General features: G+C 48.1%; 1 protein-coding gene across 2 annotated transcripts in view; it reads right to left on the bottom strand.

The window, feature by feature from the left end:
• Positions 1-21,778, bottom strand: part of MCM3AP (minichromosome maintenance complex component 3 associated protein) — a 42,234-nt gene that overhangs the window by 7,036 nt on the left and 13,420 nt on the right. The window contains exons 8-26 of one of the 2 annotated variants that reach the window (XM_070407028.1): positions 20,874-21,071; positions 20,300-20,568; positions 19,663-19,825; positions 16,693-16,853; positions 15,689-15,930; positions 15,204-15,421; positions 14,149-14,249; positions 12,543-12,674; positions 12,032-12,145; positions 10,612-10,764; positions 9,075-9,272; positions 7,222-7,290; positions 6,999-7,136; positions 5,938-6,088; positions 3,915-4,173; positions 3,612-3,709; positions 2,212-2,602; positions 631-888; positions 12-141 (exon numbers count right to left, since the gene is read on the bottom strand). In XM_070407028.1, coding sequence (XP_070263129.1) covers positions 12-141; positions 631-888; positions 2,212-2,602; positions 3,612-3,709; positions 3,915-4,173; positions 5,938-6,088; positions 6,999-7,136; positions 7,222-7,290; positions 9,075-9,272; positions 10,612-10,764; positions 12,032-12,145; positions 12,543-12,674; positions 14,149-14,249; positions 15,204-15,421; positions 15,689-15,930; positions 16,693-16,853; positions 19,663-19,825; positions 20,300-20,568; positions 20,874-21,071 — 3,443 coding nt within the window. Of the gene's footprint in view, positions 1-11; positions 142-630; positions 889-2,211; positions 2,603-3,611; positions 3,710-3,914; positions 4,174-5,937; positions 6,089-6,998; positions 7,137-7,221; positions 7,291-9,074; positions 9,273-10,611; positions 10,765-12,031; positions 12,146-12,542; positions 12,675-14,148; positions 14,250-15,203; positions 15,422-15,688; positions 15,931-16,692; positions 16,854-19,662; positions 19,826-20,299; positions 20,569-20,873; positions 21,072-21,778 lie in introns of those variants that run through there. The other variant, XM_070407029.1, reaches the window with a different exon arrangement.

Below are 21,778 nucleotides of genomic sequence, written 5' to 3'. Positions count from 1 at the left end.
ACAGATCTCACCACCCCTGATGCAGCTGGAGGTCCTTCTGCGTCTGCATTCTGGCTTGTTCCCACGACATAGGAACATCATATGTCTTCAAATGGTTTTTAAAAAAATATACACATATTTGACCATCTTCACTCAGTGCCTCTGAGAAAATATGAAAAACAATTTTAAAAGAATATAAAAAAAGCAACAGGTGACCACTTGACATTTGCTTATATTCACTGATTTCAGGAGAAGCCCCTCTGAGTAAAGTCACATAATTACGTGACTCCCATTTGAGCCAAATATGCTCCAAGTGTCCGTGGGTCATTCAATGTCCAGTCCGGCTCACGCCCAGAGTGTGGAATGGCAAATACAACCACTCAGAGCTACAAACTGTCTTAAACTTAGAGCCAGCCTAGGGGTCCCATATCAGGGAGTTGAGTCCTGGCTCTCCTGGAACCATCTTAGCTCTTCCCGATGTTTACAAGTCACCTGGAAGTCACTGGCTTAAAGGAGGGAGTCCCAAGGAAAGGAAGAGTGGTGGTAACCCACAGGAAAAGACAAAAATATCAAGTAAGCTTCTTTCCTTGCTGAAATTGGCTCCGTCAAGTCTCATGAGGAGCCAGCCCCATAGTGCCATACGCTAACTACCTGATGTGACAGGAAGCCTAGGGGGCGTCCAGTCCCTCAGCTTGTGGTTGATACACAAGGCAATGACGTCGTCCCACGGGATCTCAGCAACTGAGGGCCCCGCCTCCCAGCCAGGGGAGGGGTTCTGGCTCTTCCACCTGATGTAAGTTCTTCGGAGCAGGCTCTCCACCTGGGACTGGAGGACAGGCTGCGTCTGGCAAGAGCTGGGGATCTGGGAAGCATACTGGATAACCATGGAGCACACAGGAAGCCAGGGAGCTGGAGAGAAAGCACCTTGTGAGTCACTAGTGGAAATCTACATGAAATGTTCTTCACTCTATATTAACTCAGGAGAAGGCAACCATGTAGCTGAGAATTCTGTTCTTGAATCTGAATATAATAAATCATAGCTGTTCAGGAAAAAGCATCTCCCTCCCCATGTCCTGACAAGGGACCCAGACTCCCTAGACCAGTGATGGCAAACCTATGACACACGTGTCAGAGGTGACAAGCGAACTAATTTTTTTGGTTGATTTTTCTTTGTTTAATGGCATTTAAATATATAAAATAAATATCAAAAATATGTCTTTGTTTTACTATGGTTGCAAATATCAAAAAATTTCTATATGTGACACAGCACCAGAGTTAAGTTAGGGTTTTTCAAAATGCTGACATGCCGAGCTCAGAAGGTTCGCCATCACTGCCCTAGACAAAACTCACAACTGAGGGTCCCCCCAAGGGATTCTAATTGTACAGTACAGGCCCAGGAATCTGTACTTTAACAAGGACCCAGGTGAGGCTGGTACATGAGGTCCTGACTTCTCTGGGGAACACTGACCTAGCTCACAGCACAGAGGGTTTGCGCTGTGTGCTTTGCTTCCTTTTGGGTTCCTTCAGAAATGAGCATCTGTTAGACCTACTGAAGACCACACCCTCAAATGTAAAGGGCACCTGAGCCCTATATTCCATGCAGCCCAAGTGGCCCTGCCAGGGCCCCAGGCTGTACCACATAAGCAGTGAACCGCCTCCTTCCCTCCTAACAGCTTCACCAAGGGAAGGGCAGTCTCCATGCCCAGCCCAGGGGACCTGGAGATTGCATCAGAACAGCCCAAAGGCTTCAACTGCACAGCCAGCGCCACAGAACAGAGGCTTCTGACAAAGGAACACTGGCTGCAAGTCAGCACTGAGTGCTGTGGCCCCAGCAGTGTGGGGATAGGACTACACGGTCCCCACACACTTCACCCTCATACCCCATGGTGCAGGCAGGACAGGACCTGCCGTCCACTCAGAAACTCCAGGCCTTGGGGTCAGTGCTCCTCCCACACCGCACACCACCTTCCTCCCAGGGTCAGCAGATACCCACAGACTGCTCTGTTGGCAGTGAAGGGCCAACTGTCACTTCACAAAAACCCTGCTCACTCTGACTCCTACACCCAAAGGTAGGTGCAGAATGGGGACAGAGGACACAGAATGGAGGCTATGAGAGCCTCACACCAGTGCCCAACACCTGCCAGACTGCCACTACAATAAGAAAGAAAATGGGTGCTCTCGGTCGCCCCCTATACTCATCTCCAGGCATCACCCCTCAGCAGGAGCACATACCCCCCGGGGGTGGAAGGTCCATCTGCGGGAGCTGAAAGCCCAGCACGGCCTGTTTCAGCCAGGCCAGGTGCTCCGGGGAATTCCAGTGAAGGTGAGGAAGCAGCCGGCTGCCCCCTGCCTCAGCAAACTCGGTGACAGGCCAGGACAGGTCGCAGAGCTGCTCGGAGGACACCACGGAGGCGAGGAAGTGCAGAACACTGTTGAACAGCTCGATGATGGCACCAGGTTCCTGCGAGGCCAGGCCGCCCAGCCGCCTCTCTCTTCTGTCATGGAAAAACCGGCCGCTAAACTCACGGCCAACCCCATCTTCCACATACTGAATGAGGGTCTGGCAGCAAAGGTCAAGGGCACGGGGGCAGTGGGAGACCAGCCACTGCACGGCCAGGGAAACCTGAGAAGCAAAGACAATTGGAAGAGCAGGTCATGCTGTTTTTCAGAAGCAGCTTTCTGAAGGGGCCCCACCCACAGCTGCCCCAGCAGGTGCCCCCGGAGCACCAGCTTCTCAACCACGCTGCGGAGCAGAAGCTTTTGCTGCAGTGGAGTTTGGCCTCCTAGGGCCCTGGAGACATACAGCGAGGAGCCTAGGACAGGGGTTCCGAGTCCCACCCCACCCCGAGGTGAGGCTGCAGGATCACCCACTGGAAGGGCTCGGGCTTGAAGAAAACCAGCCCTGCACATCCTCTTCACCATGCAGATAGGGAAACCATGTCTTCCAGTTCTTAGAAGGACTTACAGCTTCATTATATGCCTGGATGCTTTCACAGCCTGTCGCTATCTTTCTTCCTATAGTTACTTTTATTTAATTCCCAGCATTTCTTTCCCTAATATAAATGTCAGAATAGGCTTCTTCTTTTCTTTTTTTAAGGAAACTTCTGATAACATTATTTCTTCATATATTCCAAGAACCACCCTACAAAAATAATTTATGTATCTGACCTTCAAACGTGAGACATGAATGGTCATATTTTAAATCCATACCTATAAAACCCCTAAAAAAATGACATGAACAGCCTGGCCAGTGTGGGTCAGTGGTTGAGCATTAACCCATGAATCAAGAGGTCACTGGATCAATTCCCAATTAGAGCACATTGCCTAGGTTTCAGGATCGATCCACAGTAGAGGATGTGCAGGAGGCAGCCAATCGATGTTTCTCTCTTTTCCACTCCCTTTCTCTCTCTCTAAAATCAGTAAGAATATTTTGTTTTTAAATTTCATTTTTTGCAGATAGCAGGACTATGGGCAAATTTTATCTTGTATTTCTATTTCTGCTTATATTTTTAGGTTACCTTTTAAAAATAAAATTTAAAAATGCAAGCACCAATATACACCAAATTCAAGATAGAACAAGAAGAGAAAAACTGAACTATCTGGTTGGACCTTTAAAAATAATGAAAACTTACCTTATTTGTGCCTTGTAAATCATTAATGGACTCAGGAATTTCAATAATGATATAATCCGAAATCAGCTTAGCTGAAACCAAATCCTGTAGCATCAGACCTTGAAAAGAAACAGGTCACCTGTCTTCTGCTAAGTCCGTGTATGAGCAGATACCTCACTGCACTGACCCTGCCCAGACCTGTTCCCAGTCACCACAGTGGCTGCTATCCCGACTCCCGCCATTGAACTGCCAGCACCTCCTCACACCCTGGGCTCAACCCATCTATGGAACATGCTGGCTCATCAAGGAGACAGCCTCACTAACCATCATCCACTTCCTTCTCCACAGCGACCCCTCCCAGGCTGGGTGCGAGCACCACCAGCGGCAATGCAGGCTGGAAGGGCTTGGCCTGCAGGAGTTGCTTGAGCTGCAGCAGTGCCGACAGCCAGTACACGTCCTCCTCTGCAATGTCCTCGCTCTTCGTTTTGGGGGCAAGCAGCAGCATGAGGCCACTGGCTCCCAGGAGCTCCTTCTGTGTCTCCACGGCATCCAGGGCACCGTCACTGAGAGCACCGTAGGCTACCTGGAACAGCACCATCAGGGGGTAAATCAGTAGTGAACATCAGCCCCCGAGCAAGCACGGCCAAACTGCATTGTCCTTTGGGCCAGCCGCCCTCCATGAGGCCATAAATTATTGCCAGAAACAGCTGGAACAATGGGTAATTCAGCCTCCAGCTATAATTGTTTTTGAGCATGTTACTTTCATATTAACAGTTACCCTTAAACAGTTCTAAAAACAGGTAAGACCATAATGACAGAAAAGGAGGAAGGCAAGCCAGCAGCAAACAAGGGATTTCAACCCATTTCTAGAAAACAGTGTGGAGATGGGAACAATCACTTGGTTGGGAAAGCAGAGGAAGCCACACCTGTGGGGCTACAGACATGGTGTGGAAAGACCCAGGCCACCTGAGCTTGAAAAGCCCCGAACACCCACAGGATCTGTCCAACAGGTCATTAAGGGAACTCCTGATAACACCCACCAGGTGGCCTTTAAGCGCAACCTGTACCCTCAGCAGGGGTCTGCCCCCGAGAGGGTCCAGTCGCAGGGCACCTCTAGGCAAGTGGAGGATACTTGGCCACTCCCCACCTGACACTGAAATATGGAATAAAAATCATCTGGAATATAAAGTCAAGGAAATTTCCCAGAACACAATATAAAAAAGCAAGACAGAAAACAGGATGGTGTTCTGGCTGGGGGCTCAATGGTTAGAGCTATCAACACCCAAGTGCTCAGCCCTGAAGCCCACACTTCCTGCCCTGCACTGCTGTTTTCCCAAGTAAATAAGACATGCATCTGGTTTTATTTCTGAAATCTAAAATTCATTTATGCAGATTTGAACCTAATGCAGAAACAAGTTCTCATTAAATAAGAATCTCTCAAGAAACCAATTAATGTGAATATTGTGCAAACACCTATAAAGAGCAAAAATTAGAACTTGTAATGGAAAACTGAGGACAACTTGAATGTAAAACAAAAACAACTAACCTGAAATGTCCAATGTTGAACCTAGACAGTAGCTGGGTTCAAGTTTAGTGAAAACGAAATAGGATTAAAAACCATGGGGGGGTGGGGGGGGACATATGTAATACTTTCAACAAAGATTATTTTTTTTATTTTTTAAATATATTTTATTGATTTTTTACAGAAAGGAAAGGACAGGGGTAGAGAGTTGGAAACACTGATGAGAGAGAAACATCGATCAGCTGCCTCCTGCACACCCCCGACTGGGGATGTGCCCGAAACCAAGGTACATGCCCTTGACTGGAATCGAACTGGGACCCTTCAGTTCGAAGGCAGACGCTCTATCCACTGAGCCAAACCAGTCAGGGCAACAATAAAGATTTTTTAAAACACATTAGTTTTTTGCTAAGACCTGGTGTATCAGGAAGCTATTTTAACAGTGATGTCAGTAGTGAAATATAACCATCACTGTTTTTTGTGGAATGCTCTGTTTCTTATCTCTTGGGTTAATTACCAGAGGCAAATAAATATAGAGTTCAGGGCTTCTGAATGATGTGCAGAAGAGCATAGGTGCATCTATGCATTTGTCAGGATGGTTCTGAGTTTCACCAAGTTCTCAAAGTGGTCTATGACCAGAGACAGTTAAGGCTCATTGTGCTCCAGACGCTAGCCTGGTATCCCACACCAATAGGGGTCCATGAGATGTTTATGAGCCCCCCACATTCTTTCAAAACCATTTCAGGCATTTATGATTCCAGTAATGTCCGGGCATGAGAGAAAATAAGACAATCACAGAAGTAAATACACGAAGTGGTTGTCACTCACCTTTATACACACGCTGACAGAAACTGCCTGATTCCCTTTGCTGCCGAGTGCGTTAAACAGCGTGAGTGTCTGAATTCCACCAGCATCACTGCATGTGTCATCCGAGCCATCATCTCCCATGAACTTGACTTTCAACCAATCTGCCAGAATTCTGTGAATAAAAGGAAACAACACTTGAAGAAGAATCCAATTCTAAATCTGAACTATAAATATTTTGGAAAGAGAAATATCACACAGATGTAGGTCCACGGACAAAAATTCTACTGTGAAGTAGATCTGCACAAAACTCTACTAGGATCTTTCTTTTGGGTAAGAGAAGAGAGCTCTCAGGAACCGGTTCATTCTAATGTGACTTAAGATTCCAGAGCACTAAGAAAAGATTCTGAGCAATAGAAAAGATCTTTAGAATTTAAAATATACATGTTTTATAGAATCTAATTTCTCAGACCTGAGACCTTAAGAATTCTTGGGACATATATCTCCTAATGAATTAGCAAATCAGAAGACAGCTATTTTAAGAAATGAATCATTTAAACGCTTTTAAAATACCATGTTTTATACTTGCTTTAAAAGTATGGAAGCAATTTGATTATAGGAAATAATGCCATGTCAACCTTTTGGATTTCTTTTTTAAAATGCCAAAGTTTTTTTCTAAGAAAAAAATGGAATTATTAGTATAGCAGACAAATTGTAAACTATCTTCCACAAGATTCTAAAATGAAGCAGGCTCTAGTCAATACACCTTAGTGTAGCTTTAAATAACAACTCTGAAATGCGTTTGGACAGACTATTACCAAGTTTACAGAATAAAAGTTTAAATAATGTAAAGTGTCAATTTCAAATCACAAACAAAACCAACTGCAAGTCTAAGCACCAAACCGTAAACCAACACATCAGTGTTCCCATCATGCATGAGAGGAACAGGCCACGCTGACCCCAGCCACCCCAGCCACCCTCGAGTTGCTCCGCTGCCTGACACTCTCGGGAGAAGTGCTCCACCTCCCCAGGCTGCTTTCTCAGCATCAACCGCCCCCCGCCCCCCGAGGGAACCCCTCCCTGACCTGCCAGGACTCCATGGGGACTGCTCTTCTCCATAGTTGGGCAACACCAGCACCAGCTTCCAAAACACATGCTCCTTGCTACCAGGGAGGTGCTCAGTCACGAGGGATGGCAGGTCCAGGGGCGCCCACGCTGCATCACTGGAAGGAACAGACAGAGCAAGGTGGGTGAGCTGGTGCTCAAGCCCCGGGCAGGAGCAGCTCGCACGGCAGGAGCAGGACCGACCTCAGTAGCTGCTGGTGGAAGTGCTGGACCTTCAACTGGTGCGTTGTCTTGTTCCTGAGCCACCTTAGCCTACAAAGAAAGGGAGAACAGCAATGTGCCTGCGTGAGGCCAGCTCAGTGCCCATGGGAGGAACCTGGTAAGTACTTACACTGATGGTTTCAGCAAAAAGTAACTGGTGGAAATACTTAGGAGACCAAGAAAATTTTTTCTGAGAAATGGATCAGTTAAAAGACCTGTTCATTCCACAGATATCAATTATCTACCATGTGTCAATCATGGGAGACGCGGTAAACAGAGCAAATTCCTGCCCTTTAGGACACCCGCTGTCATGGGGAAAGACATGCCTCTGCAAGCAGATGGCACGGTAGGCACATGGGTATGCTGTGGTCTGTTCACACAAGACGGTCAAAGAAGTGATATGTGATGAGCTGTCACTTCTAAAGGAAATAAGGGGAAACAGCATGACAATTTCAGGGGAGAGGGAGGAGGGATGGGCATGCCAAGGCAGGAGTGTGTGCAGAGGATACAGAGACAGCAGTTGGGGTTTGGAAGGGGAGGCAAGGGCTGCCATGCAAGGACTCAGGGAGCAGCACAAAGATGTCAACTAGAGGCACAAGGTGACCAGACTCAACTGTGACGGTGGGAACACCAGGGTGTAGAGGTCAAGGGCAGAAGCTGGCAGACAGGCAGGCTGGCAGCAGAGGTAGTGAGGGCAGTGCTCTAGAATGATGGGCCCGAGCCCAGGTGCCTGATCTAAGCCTGGGGAAGACAGGCTGGCATTCCATGGAAGTCCCCGAGAGGGACAGGATGGGTGAAAAGTAGGTTCTGACATCAGGTTGGGAATGGGATACAGAAGTCTAGAACACAGGATACAGGAGTCTTGGCCGGAGATGCACGAGGGGAGTTGTCAGTGTGAAGGACAGAAAAAGATTACCAAGGAGGGAGCAGCAGGGAAGAACAGAGGGCAGGGGGCTGTGCTGAGAGTGTGTTTGGGGGTGAGAGACAAAGCAGCCATGACTTCAGGAGGCCAAGCCAGTGCCCAGGCTGCCATGGGTCAAAGAGGAGTGCTCTGACCACAGAGTGCATCTGAGACAGGTCAGCGCTATTGCCCACCCCACTTACAGAGGCAGAAACAGGATCTCAGAAATCTCAGCAGCCACAGTTTGTTGGAGTCAAATGAAACCCTGGAGACGGTTTTCAGAGAGAATGTCCCGTGACAGCCCAGGGAAAGATGAGGCGCACCATGAGACCCACACAGCGTGCTGCTACAGCCCCTCCATGCTGCCTTCTCCCGGGCTCCCCACTGGGCCTAAAGAGAGGCCGAGCCCTGCATGGCTAGCAGTGGATAGCCCAAGCGAAGACCTGGGCAGGGCCCTCAGGAGCTGCACATGCTCAGAGTGACTGGGAGGAATGGCAGGGAGGGCCATGCCAAAGGGGCACAGGAGGGAGCCCCATGAGGAGAGACTGGAGGGTGGGAAGTGGAGTCACTAAAACACTGTTGCAGAAGACAGAGGGAGCTGGTGTGAGTGAGGCAGCAGCAGAAATGACAAAGCAGAAGAATCCGGAAGCATAGAAAACAGGAAGTGGGAGTGGCAGTGAGTGCACATGGACCTCTGATTCCACAAATGAGAAAAACAGATGGTTCCAACTAAAATTCAATTACCAGGACCCCAAATGTTTTAAGGGAAAAAGGCATATAAATCAAAGCAGAGCAACCACATGTCCAGAAATGGAGGGAAAGACACCTGCCAAAGTGTAGTCCTACGTCCACTCTCTGACCCATCTATCTTCCCCCGCAACACAGAGGTGGGACAGGGGCACTTAGGAGGCGCTGTGGCAAGCTGCTCGCTGACCTGGTGCAGGAGATGCCCACTTTCCCGGCGTGGCCAAGGTCCAGGAGGCCCTTGGCCAAGTTCTCCTCAGCAATGGGACACTCTGCACTGGGCACCAGTGCCATCAGCCGGTCATTCACATCCACACAGCAGGGCGCTGCAGGGAAGGCCCGCATCTGGCGCCTCAGCTTCTTCCGGGCTGCGACCGCTTCCCTCCACCTGAGGACACACCAACATGTCATCACGGGTGTGTTAAAGGCTCACCACAGGGACAAGTGCAAACATAAGCTCTGGCATCATTAACACGGGAACATGGTTTTTGGCAATATGTTCAGTCTTTTTCAGCAAGAGTCCTCAAATTAAGAAATTAGTTTGAAAACTCAAGGGGAAAAAAGTTTAAAAACAACAACTCAGGCACAGGAGAGGCCTGAAGCAAATGAATGGCGGCAAGCAAAAAGAGTTACTGAACTTAACAGCTAATGCGGACTGCTCTCTGGAGGGCCAGTTTGGCAGTATGGATACAAGGTACATAGACCCTCTGACCCAGCAACCACCACTGATGGAACTTCACCTCCAGACGTGTGCACTGTGTGTGCAAGACGGTTACTACAGTGCTTTGTCGAGGCTAAAGAGAGAAATCCACATGGAAGTCCATCCACAGGGCCAGGGGGCCCATTTACAGTGCCACTGGCAACAACTGGGAAAGCTGACATGCTGCTGTGGTCAGGCCTCCACCTCCTAGCATATGGAGGGAAGAAGGACTGGACACAGAGCTGGCAACACGCTCCCAGATGTGCTAAGAACTACAAAAAGGACAGAGGTGTCTGTGGGTACACAAGCAGCTGGAGGAAGATGGTCTCTCGTGGAATGGAGACTCACTGCTCACTGCTCCTTTCATGTGGCTGCAACTGCCAAGGAACACTAGTACTTACTTTAAATTTTACATGAACTGAGTCACCACACAAATTATGTAACACATATATGCCCAGTTTAGAGATGAATGATGGTCAAACACCCACATCCTTCCATCCAGTTGAGAAGCAGTGCCCGTGATGCCCATGGACCCTGCTTAGTCACATGCCCTCTTGTTCCCAAAGTAGCCACTATGCTGAGTGTGTGTTCGTTATGTTCCTTCTTTTCTTTAGGCTTACACTACTATATATAAGCCCGAAACAACCTATCTGAATATACACCGCTCGTATGTTGTACACATTTCTGTAGAATTGTCTTTTTCATTATAAATTATGTTTTGCACACAGCTATAATTTGCTTGGTTTGTTCATGGCCATCTCCCTGTGTATAGTGCAAAGGGTAAAGGGGAAAAAGCAACCTTTACATATTTTTCAAAATACAGAACAATCCTCCCCAAACGAATTCCTTACTTATCCCTTTATACCTTTTAGGAAAGAACATGTAACGTGTGTGTGTGTATGTGTGTGTGTGTGTGTGTGTGTGAGTGCACATGCGTGCGTGTGTATAATTGTCCGTTTCTGAAAGTATAATCTTTGTAAAAAGACTCCTGTGTGCATGGATTTATCTGTAAGAACACATAACTCACCTCTGAAGATACTTGCAGTAGCACTGAAGTTCCTGGAGGGTCTCCTTTGCAGTCTGGAAAATCTCCTCGCCAAGAAACAAGCCCACCAGGTGGGCACAGACTTCCTCACAGCAGCGGGCCATGCGGACCTTCTGGTCTGTCTCCACTGCACTCCTAGGAAACAGGCCATCAGCATGAGAGCCACTGCACCAGGCCCACACACACGGAGGGCTTGCCTTAAAAGTACAAGAGTCCACATCTTTTATATTGAAATGTAATTATGCCCTTGCTGCAAGAGGAACTTTAAGATTTTCATTTTACTTAAGGTATGGCCACCTGGAAAGGAATATCATACAACAAACATAAGAGAAAAAGAACTAAATTACAGAGTACTAGATTACAGGTCCAGCGGGGCCTTTGGAAATAGTCCAGAAATAAAGCTTTATCTTAAAACAATGGCTAGAAATGTTAGTTTTTAAATGATCATTAAGACATCCCCTCATCAGCAATATTTGCTGTTTGCAATTAGAGGTGTATCAAGTACATAACTGGCAGCCTGTGGTCAAACAACGGTGGCCCTCATGTAAACCAGTATCGGTAAGAGAGATTTTTACAAAATTCTATCAACCAAAGGGTAAAGAGGACTTTATCAAATATATTTAATCACAAAAATCAAAGTAGCTTAAACAAGCAACACCCATTTCCAATAGCCACCCTCTTGGGTGAACTGCAGGCCAAGCCTACTGGAGCCAAGGAGCACAGCACGTTCCCTGCACATCGATGAGTCCTGGGTTCCTTATCTCCTAACACCCCTTCCTGGGATTAAGAACGGACAGATAGCCATCAACGTAAGGCCTCTTATAGTAAATATGGAAATAGATTCCCAATTAATAGAGAGGGAAACATTAATTAAGACACTTGTCTCTAGGTCTGCTCCCCATCTGCACTGGGAGCTGTGATCAGGACTAAAGAGTCCGTCGCCTTCGGGGCTATCTCAGAGAGCTTAAGCACCAGGACAGATTTCCCTGCACAACTGAACCTCTGTCTTCCCTGAAGCCTGACATGGAAACCAAGAATGTTCTTAAGTGAGATAGCTCCAAGAAATATTTTAGCATGTGGAATAAGAGGAGGATCTTTTACTAGAGGAAAACTAACAATAAGTAACCTGGAATGGAGACTACCAGCAAACTCTTTTGCTGAGCCATCCCCATGCCCACGGCAGGGTCTGCAATGAGGATAACAGTGAAGGGAGGCCCTCTCTGGAGGCCACACACATACAGGGACAGGGTTCTAGTGTTTGGCTATCAAAACATATGTACGCTCCCTGCGAAAGTGCAACCCAGCTAGCCGGAGCTGACCAGCCTGCCCACAGCGCCTAAGGATCCTCCTCCCTCCTGCCAGACCATGCCTCTCACACTGCAGGACCCAGCACTTCACTTACTTCAACTCCTGGGAGCAGGTTTCCCTCACACATTCCATCACCACCAGCTCTGTCAGCTCTGCAGCCAAGCCCTGACTCATCTGAGTTAACACCAGTTCTCTTTCTTGTTTCAATCTAAGGGTTTAAAACAAGAAAAAAGAGCAAGGGTAATGTTTAAGAATAAAAATAAGCAGCATCACACTTCAAGACCTCACAGGTGGAGGTGTGAGTTGTGCTGCCTGAGTCCGTAGGCCTAACCCTCTGATCCCACCAGACAAACCACACAGCTCAGCTGCCCCCACTCCAGCCCCACTGGCCACCACCCTCCCCCGCTGGCAAAGGGCTGCTGCTGCTCACAGGGTGGGTGTAGCCTCAGGACCCATCCACTCCGTGGGCCGAAGTGTATGGGGGCCCTGGGTGAGCCTCAGGCCTGATGCAATGGACAATGGCAGGAGCATGCCAGGCCCGGTTAGGTTCTCTCCTATGTCCACACACTCTGACCCCAGGTGCACTGCAAGGACGAGACACTCACCTCTCCTCTTCAGCCTGCCGCCTCTCCTCCTCTTTTCGCTCCCTTTCCTTAGTCATTTCTTCAGCTGCAATGTGCCTCAAAATGCCTGTGGTAGCAGCTGTTAACAACTCCTCCACAGCAGCACTGGAAACACTAGACAGAGCAAAGTGGATAGAATTCTAAATAAATAAATGCCAAGCTGACCACATAACTAAACTTTTAACATTGGCAGGGGGAAAAAAGACGGATTTAGCTTTCAGCATAAAAATAAACCCATGGTTAGAAAAACAAAATCTATCAAAACTGACATCAAACCCACAGCCTAGGTATGTGTCCAAACCGGGAATCGTCAAACCCACAACCTTCCGGTGTACGGGACTATGCTCTAACCAATGAGCCACTGGCCAGGAGCAGATAGATTGTGATTAAATTTATTAAGACTAGATGTTGAAGTATTAGACAGAAGCAGATACATAAAGTTTGTAGTTTTAAATGTCTAAGGCAATTTTACCATGGTGTAAAATGCAAATGGTACAAAATATTCAAATTTTTAATAAACTGAAACGTAACCCAAGAATTTTTTAGTTTCTTATTGTTTGTGTTGTTGTTGTTATTCCTCACTCGAGGATATTTTTTCCATTAATTTTGAGAGAGAGTAGGGAGGAGAGGAGGAGAGAGGGCGAGAGAAGAGAGAAACTGATGTGAGACACATCGATTGGTTGCCTCCCCCATGCACCCTGACCAGGGTCAGGGATCAAATCTGCAACCTAGATACGTGCCCCTGACTGGTAATTGAACTCAAGACCCTTCAGTGCGTGGGCCAATGCTCTAACCACTGAGCACACTGGCCAGGGCTAAAGTGAGTATTTTTCACTGGGGGAGGGGGGGAAGTGGTTAACTTTGAATATTTATTTATTTATTGAATTTACTGGAGAGATACTGATTAATAAGATTATGTTGATTTTAGGGATACAATTCTGTAATAAGTCATCGTATACTGTATTGTGTGTTCATCACCCCAAGTCAAGTCTCCTTCTAGTATTTTTCATATTTAATAGAGAATGAACTAATTTTTACTTCATTAGAATTTTAAGTTGTATTTAAAGTTTAAAGAAAAATAGGGTTTAATTTACAACTTTAATAAACCTCTTGCTGCTCAAAAAGCAGACACGAATGGAAACGACATGCCAATGACAAACAGAAGGTCAGAAATGTGAATTACACCCACCTAGAGAACAGGACCAACACTCGAGCCTATACAAATGGGAAGCTGCAACCCTAACCGGTTTGGCTCACTGGATAGAGCGTCGGCCTGCAGACTGAAGGGTCCCAGGTTCGATTCCGGTCAAGGGCATGTACCTTGGTTGCGGGCACATCCCCAGTCGGGGGTGTGCAGGAGGCAGCTGATCAATGTTTCTCTCTCATTGATGTTTCTGACTCCCTAAACCTCCCTTCCTCTCTGTAAAAAATCAATAACATATCAAACAAACAACAACAAAAAACAAATGGGAAGCTGCAATCTCTTGCTGAAGACTGAGAACAGCTTTACGAGAGGAGTGTCTGGAGGGACAGAGTGTGGTCCCAGTGAGTGCAGACTGCTTCAGAGCAGGAGGGGCGCCCCACTTACCCCAGAGCTGTGGCTGCGAAGGCCGCCCCAGCGGCACCAACCTCCTCACAGTCCCTCTGAAGAACCTCCTGGATGAGCTCGTCCACCACCTGCGCCAGGTCCTAACAAGAGGTCAGACAGCGGGTCAGGCGTGCCAGTGGGGACAGTGCCTCAATCCAGACCCAGCTTATAATCGAACAATCTCACTCCACAACAAAAGGCACTAAAGACCTTCACAGAACCACTGAGTTCTCATGGAACTCGGCCAGGGCAGGAACCCCACCAAGGCCTTGTCAATGAACATTGTTTGAAGGTGTTTTAACGACCCTCACAGGGGGTATGATGCTGTTTCTGGGAAGAGTTCCTGCTAATGAACAGAGGAGCCTTGAGCGAGGATGGCCGTTCATTAGGCCCCCAGTGCCACTCTCACACATCAAACAGGCTCAGGGTCTGTGGCCATTCCTCACATTCCTCCTTGTGGTGTCAAGTGCCTGTCTAAGCAACAGGTGGCGAGACCAAGTCCCACAACCTGTGGTGGACCGGCTCTGCTCGACCCTAGTCACATGCCTGTCGGTGGGCATGCGGCGCTCCCCGTGGTCCCCAGGGCCCTGGTTTTCGAAGGAGCATACTGAGCACCATTCAGAGCAGACAAGTGGGGGCGCAGGATGGCGCTGGGACAGGGCAACCACGGACACCACATGCCTGCAGAGCTCTGGGCACAGGAAGCACTCGACACCAGGCAGCGCTTATTTTATCAACAGCATTACGTCCGTAAACACCGTTCAGCACATTCGCCAAAGTTTCACCTGACCTTTCAAAGAAAAACACGGACAACAAACTACAGACCCACATGTCATCCCTGCTCTCAGAGCCTCTCGCTCCTAAGACACAGACTCAAGCCTTGTGGACTAGATCCCACAGTGAGACCTGCCATGGCTGGTTCAGAACATTCTAAGGTCACATGTGCAACCACCTCAGTGGGTTCCGTCTACAGACAATGGTCAGACTAGACATCAGATGCTGCTGGGTGTTGTGCTTAACAGGCTGCTTAGAGCCTGAGCTGGAAGACTCCTTACCGCGTCAGAGTACACAGGCTCAGGCTTTGCAGGAAGAAGCTCCGGCTGCACAGGGGGTAGCATGGGGGGTTGGAAGAGGCCAGGTGCCGCACTCGGGGTGGCTGCTGGGTGGTGCGGCAGATAGGGCAGTGCAGGGGCCAAGATGGGAAGAGGCTGCGGGAGGAGGGTAGGCGGGGACGCGTCCGCCTCAGCACCACATTCCTCTCCTCTCCCCACACCTGGAAGAGAACAGGCACATGTGGGCACTACAAACAACCTCCAGGCCACCCCCAGTGACGTAAGGACTGGCCACCCGCCCTGAGCTTCACGATGAGAAGCAAGCACATGATGCCACCAAGTCTATCAGCCCAACCGCAGGATGAAACACCTGAGCACTGAACAACATCCACATCTGGGCCTCAAAACAAGACAGATGCTTCTGGCTCCCCAGAGGCTTCCTAGAGGGACAAGCAGCTAGTTCCCTCGTGCAGCTGCACTCCACTCACCTGCTGCATCCAAGCCGGGTCTCTGAGTGGCCACAGACAGCTCCGCGGCCAGGCTCTCCCCGACGAACTTGTTCTGGGAGTTGAAGCTGCACATGGGGGTATGACGAGGGACAGGGGGCAACGGCCCCCCATTCACAATTTCCCCAACCGACACCATCAGCTTCCTGGTGATAAACACCGACTTCCTGGCCTTCAATAACCCCTCTGGTTCCAAGAACGAGGACCGGTTCAGCTCGACACAGCTATCCAGACCACAAAGAGGTATCTCAGGTGAGAGGCCAGCCTTCACTTCCCAGTGCCCAGCAACAACGCTGGAAGCCCCCTCCCTGATGGCACGGAGTAACCACACAGCCACATGGGAATCAGGAGAGGAGCAGCGCTCACTGCTGCCAGCCTACAGGGGCACCACCTGGCCTAGCTGTTAACACCACACACACTCCTGGCTCCCTCCAAAGCTGCCACATCTCCATGAGGAAGGACGACAGGCAGCACAAAGGCCATAGTGAGAGGGAGGGGTTGAGAAACCCAGCTCAGGGCATGTCTATCATGTTTTACATCATGATGCCATTTTCTGGGAGAAGGTCCTTGAGCCTCATCAGGTTCTCAAAACACTCAAACTCCAAGCAGAGAAGCCCTGCCCTGGCCCACTGGCACCTGTCTGGGCCATCAGAGTTGTGCAGTGGCCTATCATGGGTGGCTAGCAGAGGCCATCCTCAAGGGACAGAATAAGGAGGCCCAACCTTTACCTTTAAGTTCCTCAGTAACTTGTAAAGCACTCATTTCGGAGTCACAAAGAACTGGGTCTAAACCCAGTCAGCCGACAAGCAGCATGTGGTCTGGTGACATTCCTCAGCCACTCTGAGCCTCGCTGTGTGTACCAGGGAGGCAGCACATGAAACATGCCTTCTCCAGGACCACGCACATCAGTGGCACTTCCCAGCCCTTTATCAGAATTAAGACAAAAAAGGAAAGAGATGCCCTACAGTTTCACCCTCAGCTCCTACCCATCGGAAACAGTGAGACCATGGTAGTTGAGGAAGTCTGTGGCCTCTTCGCAATCTCTGAAGAGCAGCATGCGCACCACGCTGTCCAGGGGAAAGATGGTGGATCGTTGGGTGCTCACGGTATAGGCGATGTTGAGTGCCCGGAGAGCATCCTTGCGGATCTGAAAGGAGAAGCCAATCACTGCAGTCGCCCCAGGACTACAGAAAGGCTGGCAAGGGGGACAGGACTCCTGTTGTAGCTCCTTCCCTCTGGATAGCAACCTGCCATTACGGGTCCCAGGCTTGGTGATCTAAGGCCATTTGCTCAGTGCTAAGATGCCCAGGAATGCATGCAAAGGAGACAATTTCAAACATCCTATATAATAAAAACCTAATATGCAAATCAACCAAATGCAGAACGACCGGCAGAACAACCGGTCGCTATGATGCACACTGACCACCAAGGGGCAGATGCTCAATGTAGGGGCCTATCGGGGGGCCCCCACTGGCCAAGGTGGTGCCAGCGGCCCCCTCACCCCCGCCCCGATCACCTGGCCGGTCGCCCTGCAGAGAGAGGCGACCAGCACCAGTAGCGGGGGGTGGGGCCGGCAAGCGGGCAGCACCAGGCCGGCCAAGGCAGGTGCCAGCGGGGGGCCCCCCGATCGCTCTGCTAGTTGCGCCACAAATCGGCTCTGATTGCCAGCCAGGCCTAGGGACCCTACCCGTGCAAGAATTTCGTGCACTGGGCCTCTTATAGAAAAGATCAGCCTCGAGGCCTTATTTGTAAGAAACTAGAAAACAAACCATCCCACAGCAGGGCATGGAAAGTAAACTGTGCAGCATCCATTCAACAAAAAGCTGTGTAGATGCTAAAAATTATCACAAAGATAATGGAATGCCATTAAAAATGCATGACATGAAATTAAGTAAAAGAGTCAAAGGCAAAATTGTTTCATAGCATTATTACAAGTGCTTTTAAAAAAGAAGACAAAGGACAAACATGAAAATATAAAACTTGGGTTGGGTGATAGGAATCTGGGTGGCTTCTTCCAGTATTCTGGAACTAACTACACCAGTATTTACCAAGTGTTTACTTCATGCCTGGCATTGTCAGTGCTGAGATTACAACAGTGAACAAAACAAAATCCCTATCCCCACATAGCTGATGTGTTAAGGAAGCCAACACTGAATAAAATGCACATATAAAATGCGAAGTACAGCCCTAGCCAGTTTGGCTCAGTGTATAGAGCGTCGGCCTGTGCCGGGCACAGGCCGGGATTCCAAGCTCGGTTCCCAGCAGCGGGCATACAGGAGGCAGCAGTTCCCTATCATTGATGTTTCTATCTCTCTCTCTCCCTCTCCCTTCCTCTCTGAAATCAATAAAAATATATTTTCAAAAAAATATGTGTATATACATATTTTTTAAAGTACACAATATATTTAATGGCGACAGTGTGAGAAAGGCAGAGAACCTGGAGCACTGACAAGGGTGGGCCCAGCCAAGACTGTGGCAGCCAAGCCAAAAACTGGAGGATGTGACCTTGTGTGGCTGTGAGAAGGAAGAGCAGTGAGAACAGCAAGCGCAGAAAACCTGAGGCAGGAAGGTGCGGGGCCTGAAAGGGGGGAAGGGGGGAACCACTACAACAGGAGCCAAGCACGGAGGAAGCTGGGGAGGCGGTCCCAAGGACAAGGGACAGTGTGGGCTTAAAGTTATTAAAATGGGCACCAATGGTGGACATTCTAATAATATTACATAATCACTTTAAAATACTAATTATTAGTCTTATTTATCAACTGCATGGAGTTCCCCAAGTGGCACAGTGTTAGAAATCTTTTCATTTGTTCCAGAATTTCAGTCCTATTGGCAACCGTCAGATCTGACAATGAGCATTCCTGCAGAAGATTCTTTGCCTGGAATGTGGTTTAGTCACTGTTTACAGGGCATTTTGTGTGACCAAGAAGAAAAATGACCTGGAGTCACAAGAACCAGCCAGCAGGTCCCTGAGGTCTCCCAGGCAGCTTCCTTCACACCCAGTGGAGCCCAAGGGCTCTCAGCAAGGACTCTGCTGGTGGCATCCTCCACCCCATGCAGGGGGGAGCAGCACAGTGTACAGCGGAGGCAGGCGTGGGCTGCTCTGTCATCATCCCCAAGTGCCCTGGGGCTGGGGCTGAAAACCTGACTGGAGATTCCGAGACCAGGAGCTCACACTTTTGGCAAAGCCCCAGGTGCCCGCCTTTGTAACCCCAGAGCTCAGCACAGCATCGACAAAGAGTAGGCACCTGACATATTTATTGAAATGCAGTTAGCATCATCAGGCTCTCTAAAAATGTCATATCACTGAGAATTTCTACGTTAGAGACTTTATGCATGCAGTTATTTGCTTCCCAGGGAAGATAAAGTTCTAAACTTTAGTTACATGGTTCTAAAGAGATTTTTCTTATCTAAACTGTAAGTACACACACACAAAAATAAATAAACTGTAAGTACAGTGTTTTTCATTGCCTTCAGTGATAAACGATGGTAACCCCTGTAGAATGGGGTTACACCAGTGACCCTGGGGGGCTGCCATGAGGGCTGCACAAGAGTTAGCCCCAGACCTGTCTGAAACCTTCATGGAATAAAGCACTTAAATGTCATATCATGTAATGCCCTGGCCAGTATGTTCAGTGATTAGAGCGTTGGCCTGCGCACTGAAGGGTTGTGGGTTCAATTCCCAGTCAAGGGCAGGTATATGGGTTGCACATTCCATCCTCAGCCCTGTTTGGGGTTCGTGTTGGAGGCAACCAATTGATGTGTCTCTCTCAATCGATGTCGTGTCTCTCTCCTCTCTCTCTCTCCCCCCTTCTCCTTGCCTCCCTTCTACTCTGTCTAAAAAAATCAATGGAAAAAAATACCCTAAGGTGATGATTAACAACAACAAATATATATTTATTTATCATAAATAACAACCTGCTTTCTTCTAATTCTGCAAGTACAGTAACATTACTCACCTGATTAAAGTAGCAATGTAAAAGACAAGCATTCAAATAAGAAGCTGACTGGACCAGTTTGAAAAATCTCACAAAATTATTACTGTTCAATGCAGCAAAAGCCTGAACAGCAAATTTCACCTCAGAGGAGTTTCTAACAGCCGGATGGAACTGTTGTACTTCTCTGTTAATTAAAAGAGATAAAAGAGATTAGAAAATTTTAAGATTAATTTGACAAAATATTCCATAAAAAAAGATCTGATAAAAACTAGATTTCAACCATACTAAGAGGGTCATAAAGGCAAATCGCTAACAGCTCTGAAAAGGCACCCTGGGCATTGCTGTCCTGGTTCACTCACCTATTCTACTCATTGGGCCCATTCCTTCCTCATTTCCTCTTGTTGACAAGGAAAAATTATTCTCAGGAAGGATTTGGAGCAACTTTAGATGTGCTGGTGTTAGCGTACATCCATCCTGCTCCCAGTGGCTCAGGTCAAGGGACTGAGCCCAGCCCAGGTTTCTCACTGTCATCCCAGCATTACGGACCAGAGACAAGGCAGCACTAACAGCTACTGCTAATCCCGACAGCTCTTTCCCTGTTTACACCCTGCTTTCCATTTCCAGACAGCGTAGGCCAGCTCCGGAATTGAAAAGTCACCTTAGGATGTCCCCCTTGTTGAGATTGAGCAGCACATTGTAGCCCTGGAACTCAGCTTCGCTGACACAGAACACACCCTTGTTCCTCAGGTCTTGGTACATCTCCTTCAGACTCTGAAGGCACTTGGTCATGTTCTCATTGTTGATCTTGGCATCAAAGGAGGACATGGGCTCCTCGCACATGAAGTGAGCACAGTGGATATGAAGCCGGGCACACTTCTCAATCAGGGACACCGTCATGGGATCACACAGGTGCTGCTGCGTGATGTCCTGGCCACAAGAGGGGAATATTACACATGAACGCACACACACCTTATATGCTTATGCGTTTCGTAGACACAGATCCCATGCACATATTCCCATGCAGAGAATCAACTACTAAAAAAATCATGTTTATTAGCTGAATTTCTCATATTTCAATTTGAAACATAAAGAGCACTTTAATAAGAATTTGTAATGATTTTAAATAATAGTATACTTGGTGTTACAGATAAAATAGTAAAATGACAAAACTCTCACTTTCACTTAGGAATTCGCATACTTTTTCTAGTTTCTTAATGAGAAGAGGCGGATACCTTCCGTATGCCCCGTGTGCGGTTCCACAGGAAGTCATACCAGTCCCGCAGGCTGCCCTCCTTCTGGTCCATAATCTGGGTCACCAGGTAATCCATGGTCCTGCTGAGCACTGCTGAGGGCCGCAGCTCATGTGACAGGGGCTCCTCCTGGTCGGCTGAGGAGCGACTGTACTCCTTGACAGCTGCCGCGTGGTCCACCTGAAGGCAGAGTGGGGACAAGCAACTGGGTGGCAGGTGCTGAGCCAACCTCTCAGCAGCTGTGCCTTAAAGTAAGGGGATGAGATCGCATACACACTCACACAGGATCAATACTACAGAATACAATTTCTATGTGTAAAATTCTGTTTAAAGGTAACAACCAAATTCAAAGACAAAATAAATTGAGAGACATATTTTGAATATCAGTGGCTATCACATCAAGAAGCAGAGGAATACAAAAAATCGGCAAAGGACCTAAATACGTAGACACTTTTCAAAAGAGGACATACAGAAGATGAAGAGACACATGAAAACATGCTCAAAGTCACTAATCATCCGAGAGATGCAAATCAAAATGACAATGAGGTACCATCTCACACCTGTCAGAATGGCTATCATCAACAAACCACAAATGACAAGTGCTGGTGATATGTGGAGAAAAAGGAACCCTCGTGCACTGCTGGTGGGAATGCAGACTGATGCAGCCTCTGTGGAAAACAGTATAAAGTTTCCTCAAAAAGTTAAAAATGGAACTCCCATTTGACCCAGTGATCCCACTTCTAGGAATATAGCCCAAGAAATCAGAAACACCAATCAGAAAGGACATATGCAGCCCTATGTTCATAGCAGCACAATTTATAATAGCTAAGATTTGGAAACAGCCTAAGTGCCCATCAGCAGATGAGTGGATTAAAAAACTGTGGTAC

The sequence above is a fragment of the Myotis yumanensis genome, unplaced genomic scaffold, assembly GCF_028538775.1.
Source record: "Myotis yumanensis isolate MYYU_CA2020_CCGP unplaced genomic scaffold, mMyoYum1.0.hap1 SCAF_2, whole genome shotgun sequence".
Classification (NCBI taxonomy): Eukaryota; Metazoa; Chordata; class Mammalia; order Chiroptera; family Vespertilionidae; genus Myotis; species Myotis yumanensis.
The sequence above is the reverse complement of the archived record's forward strand: the minus strand, read 5'-3'. Positions and strand labels throughout refer to the sequence as shown.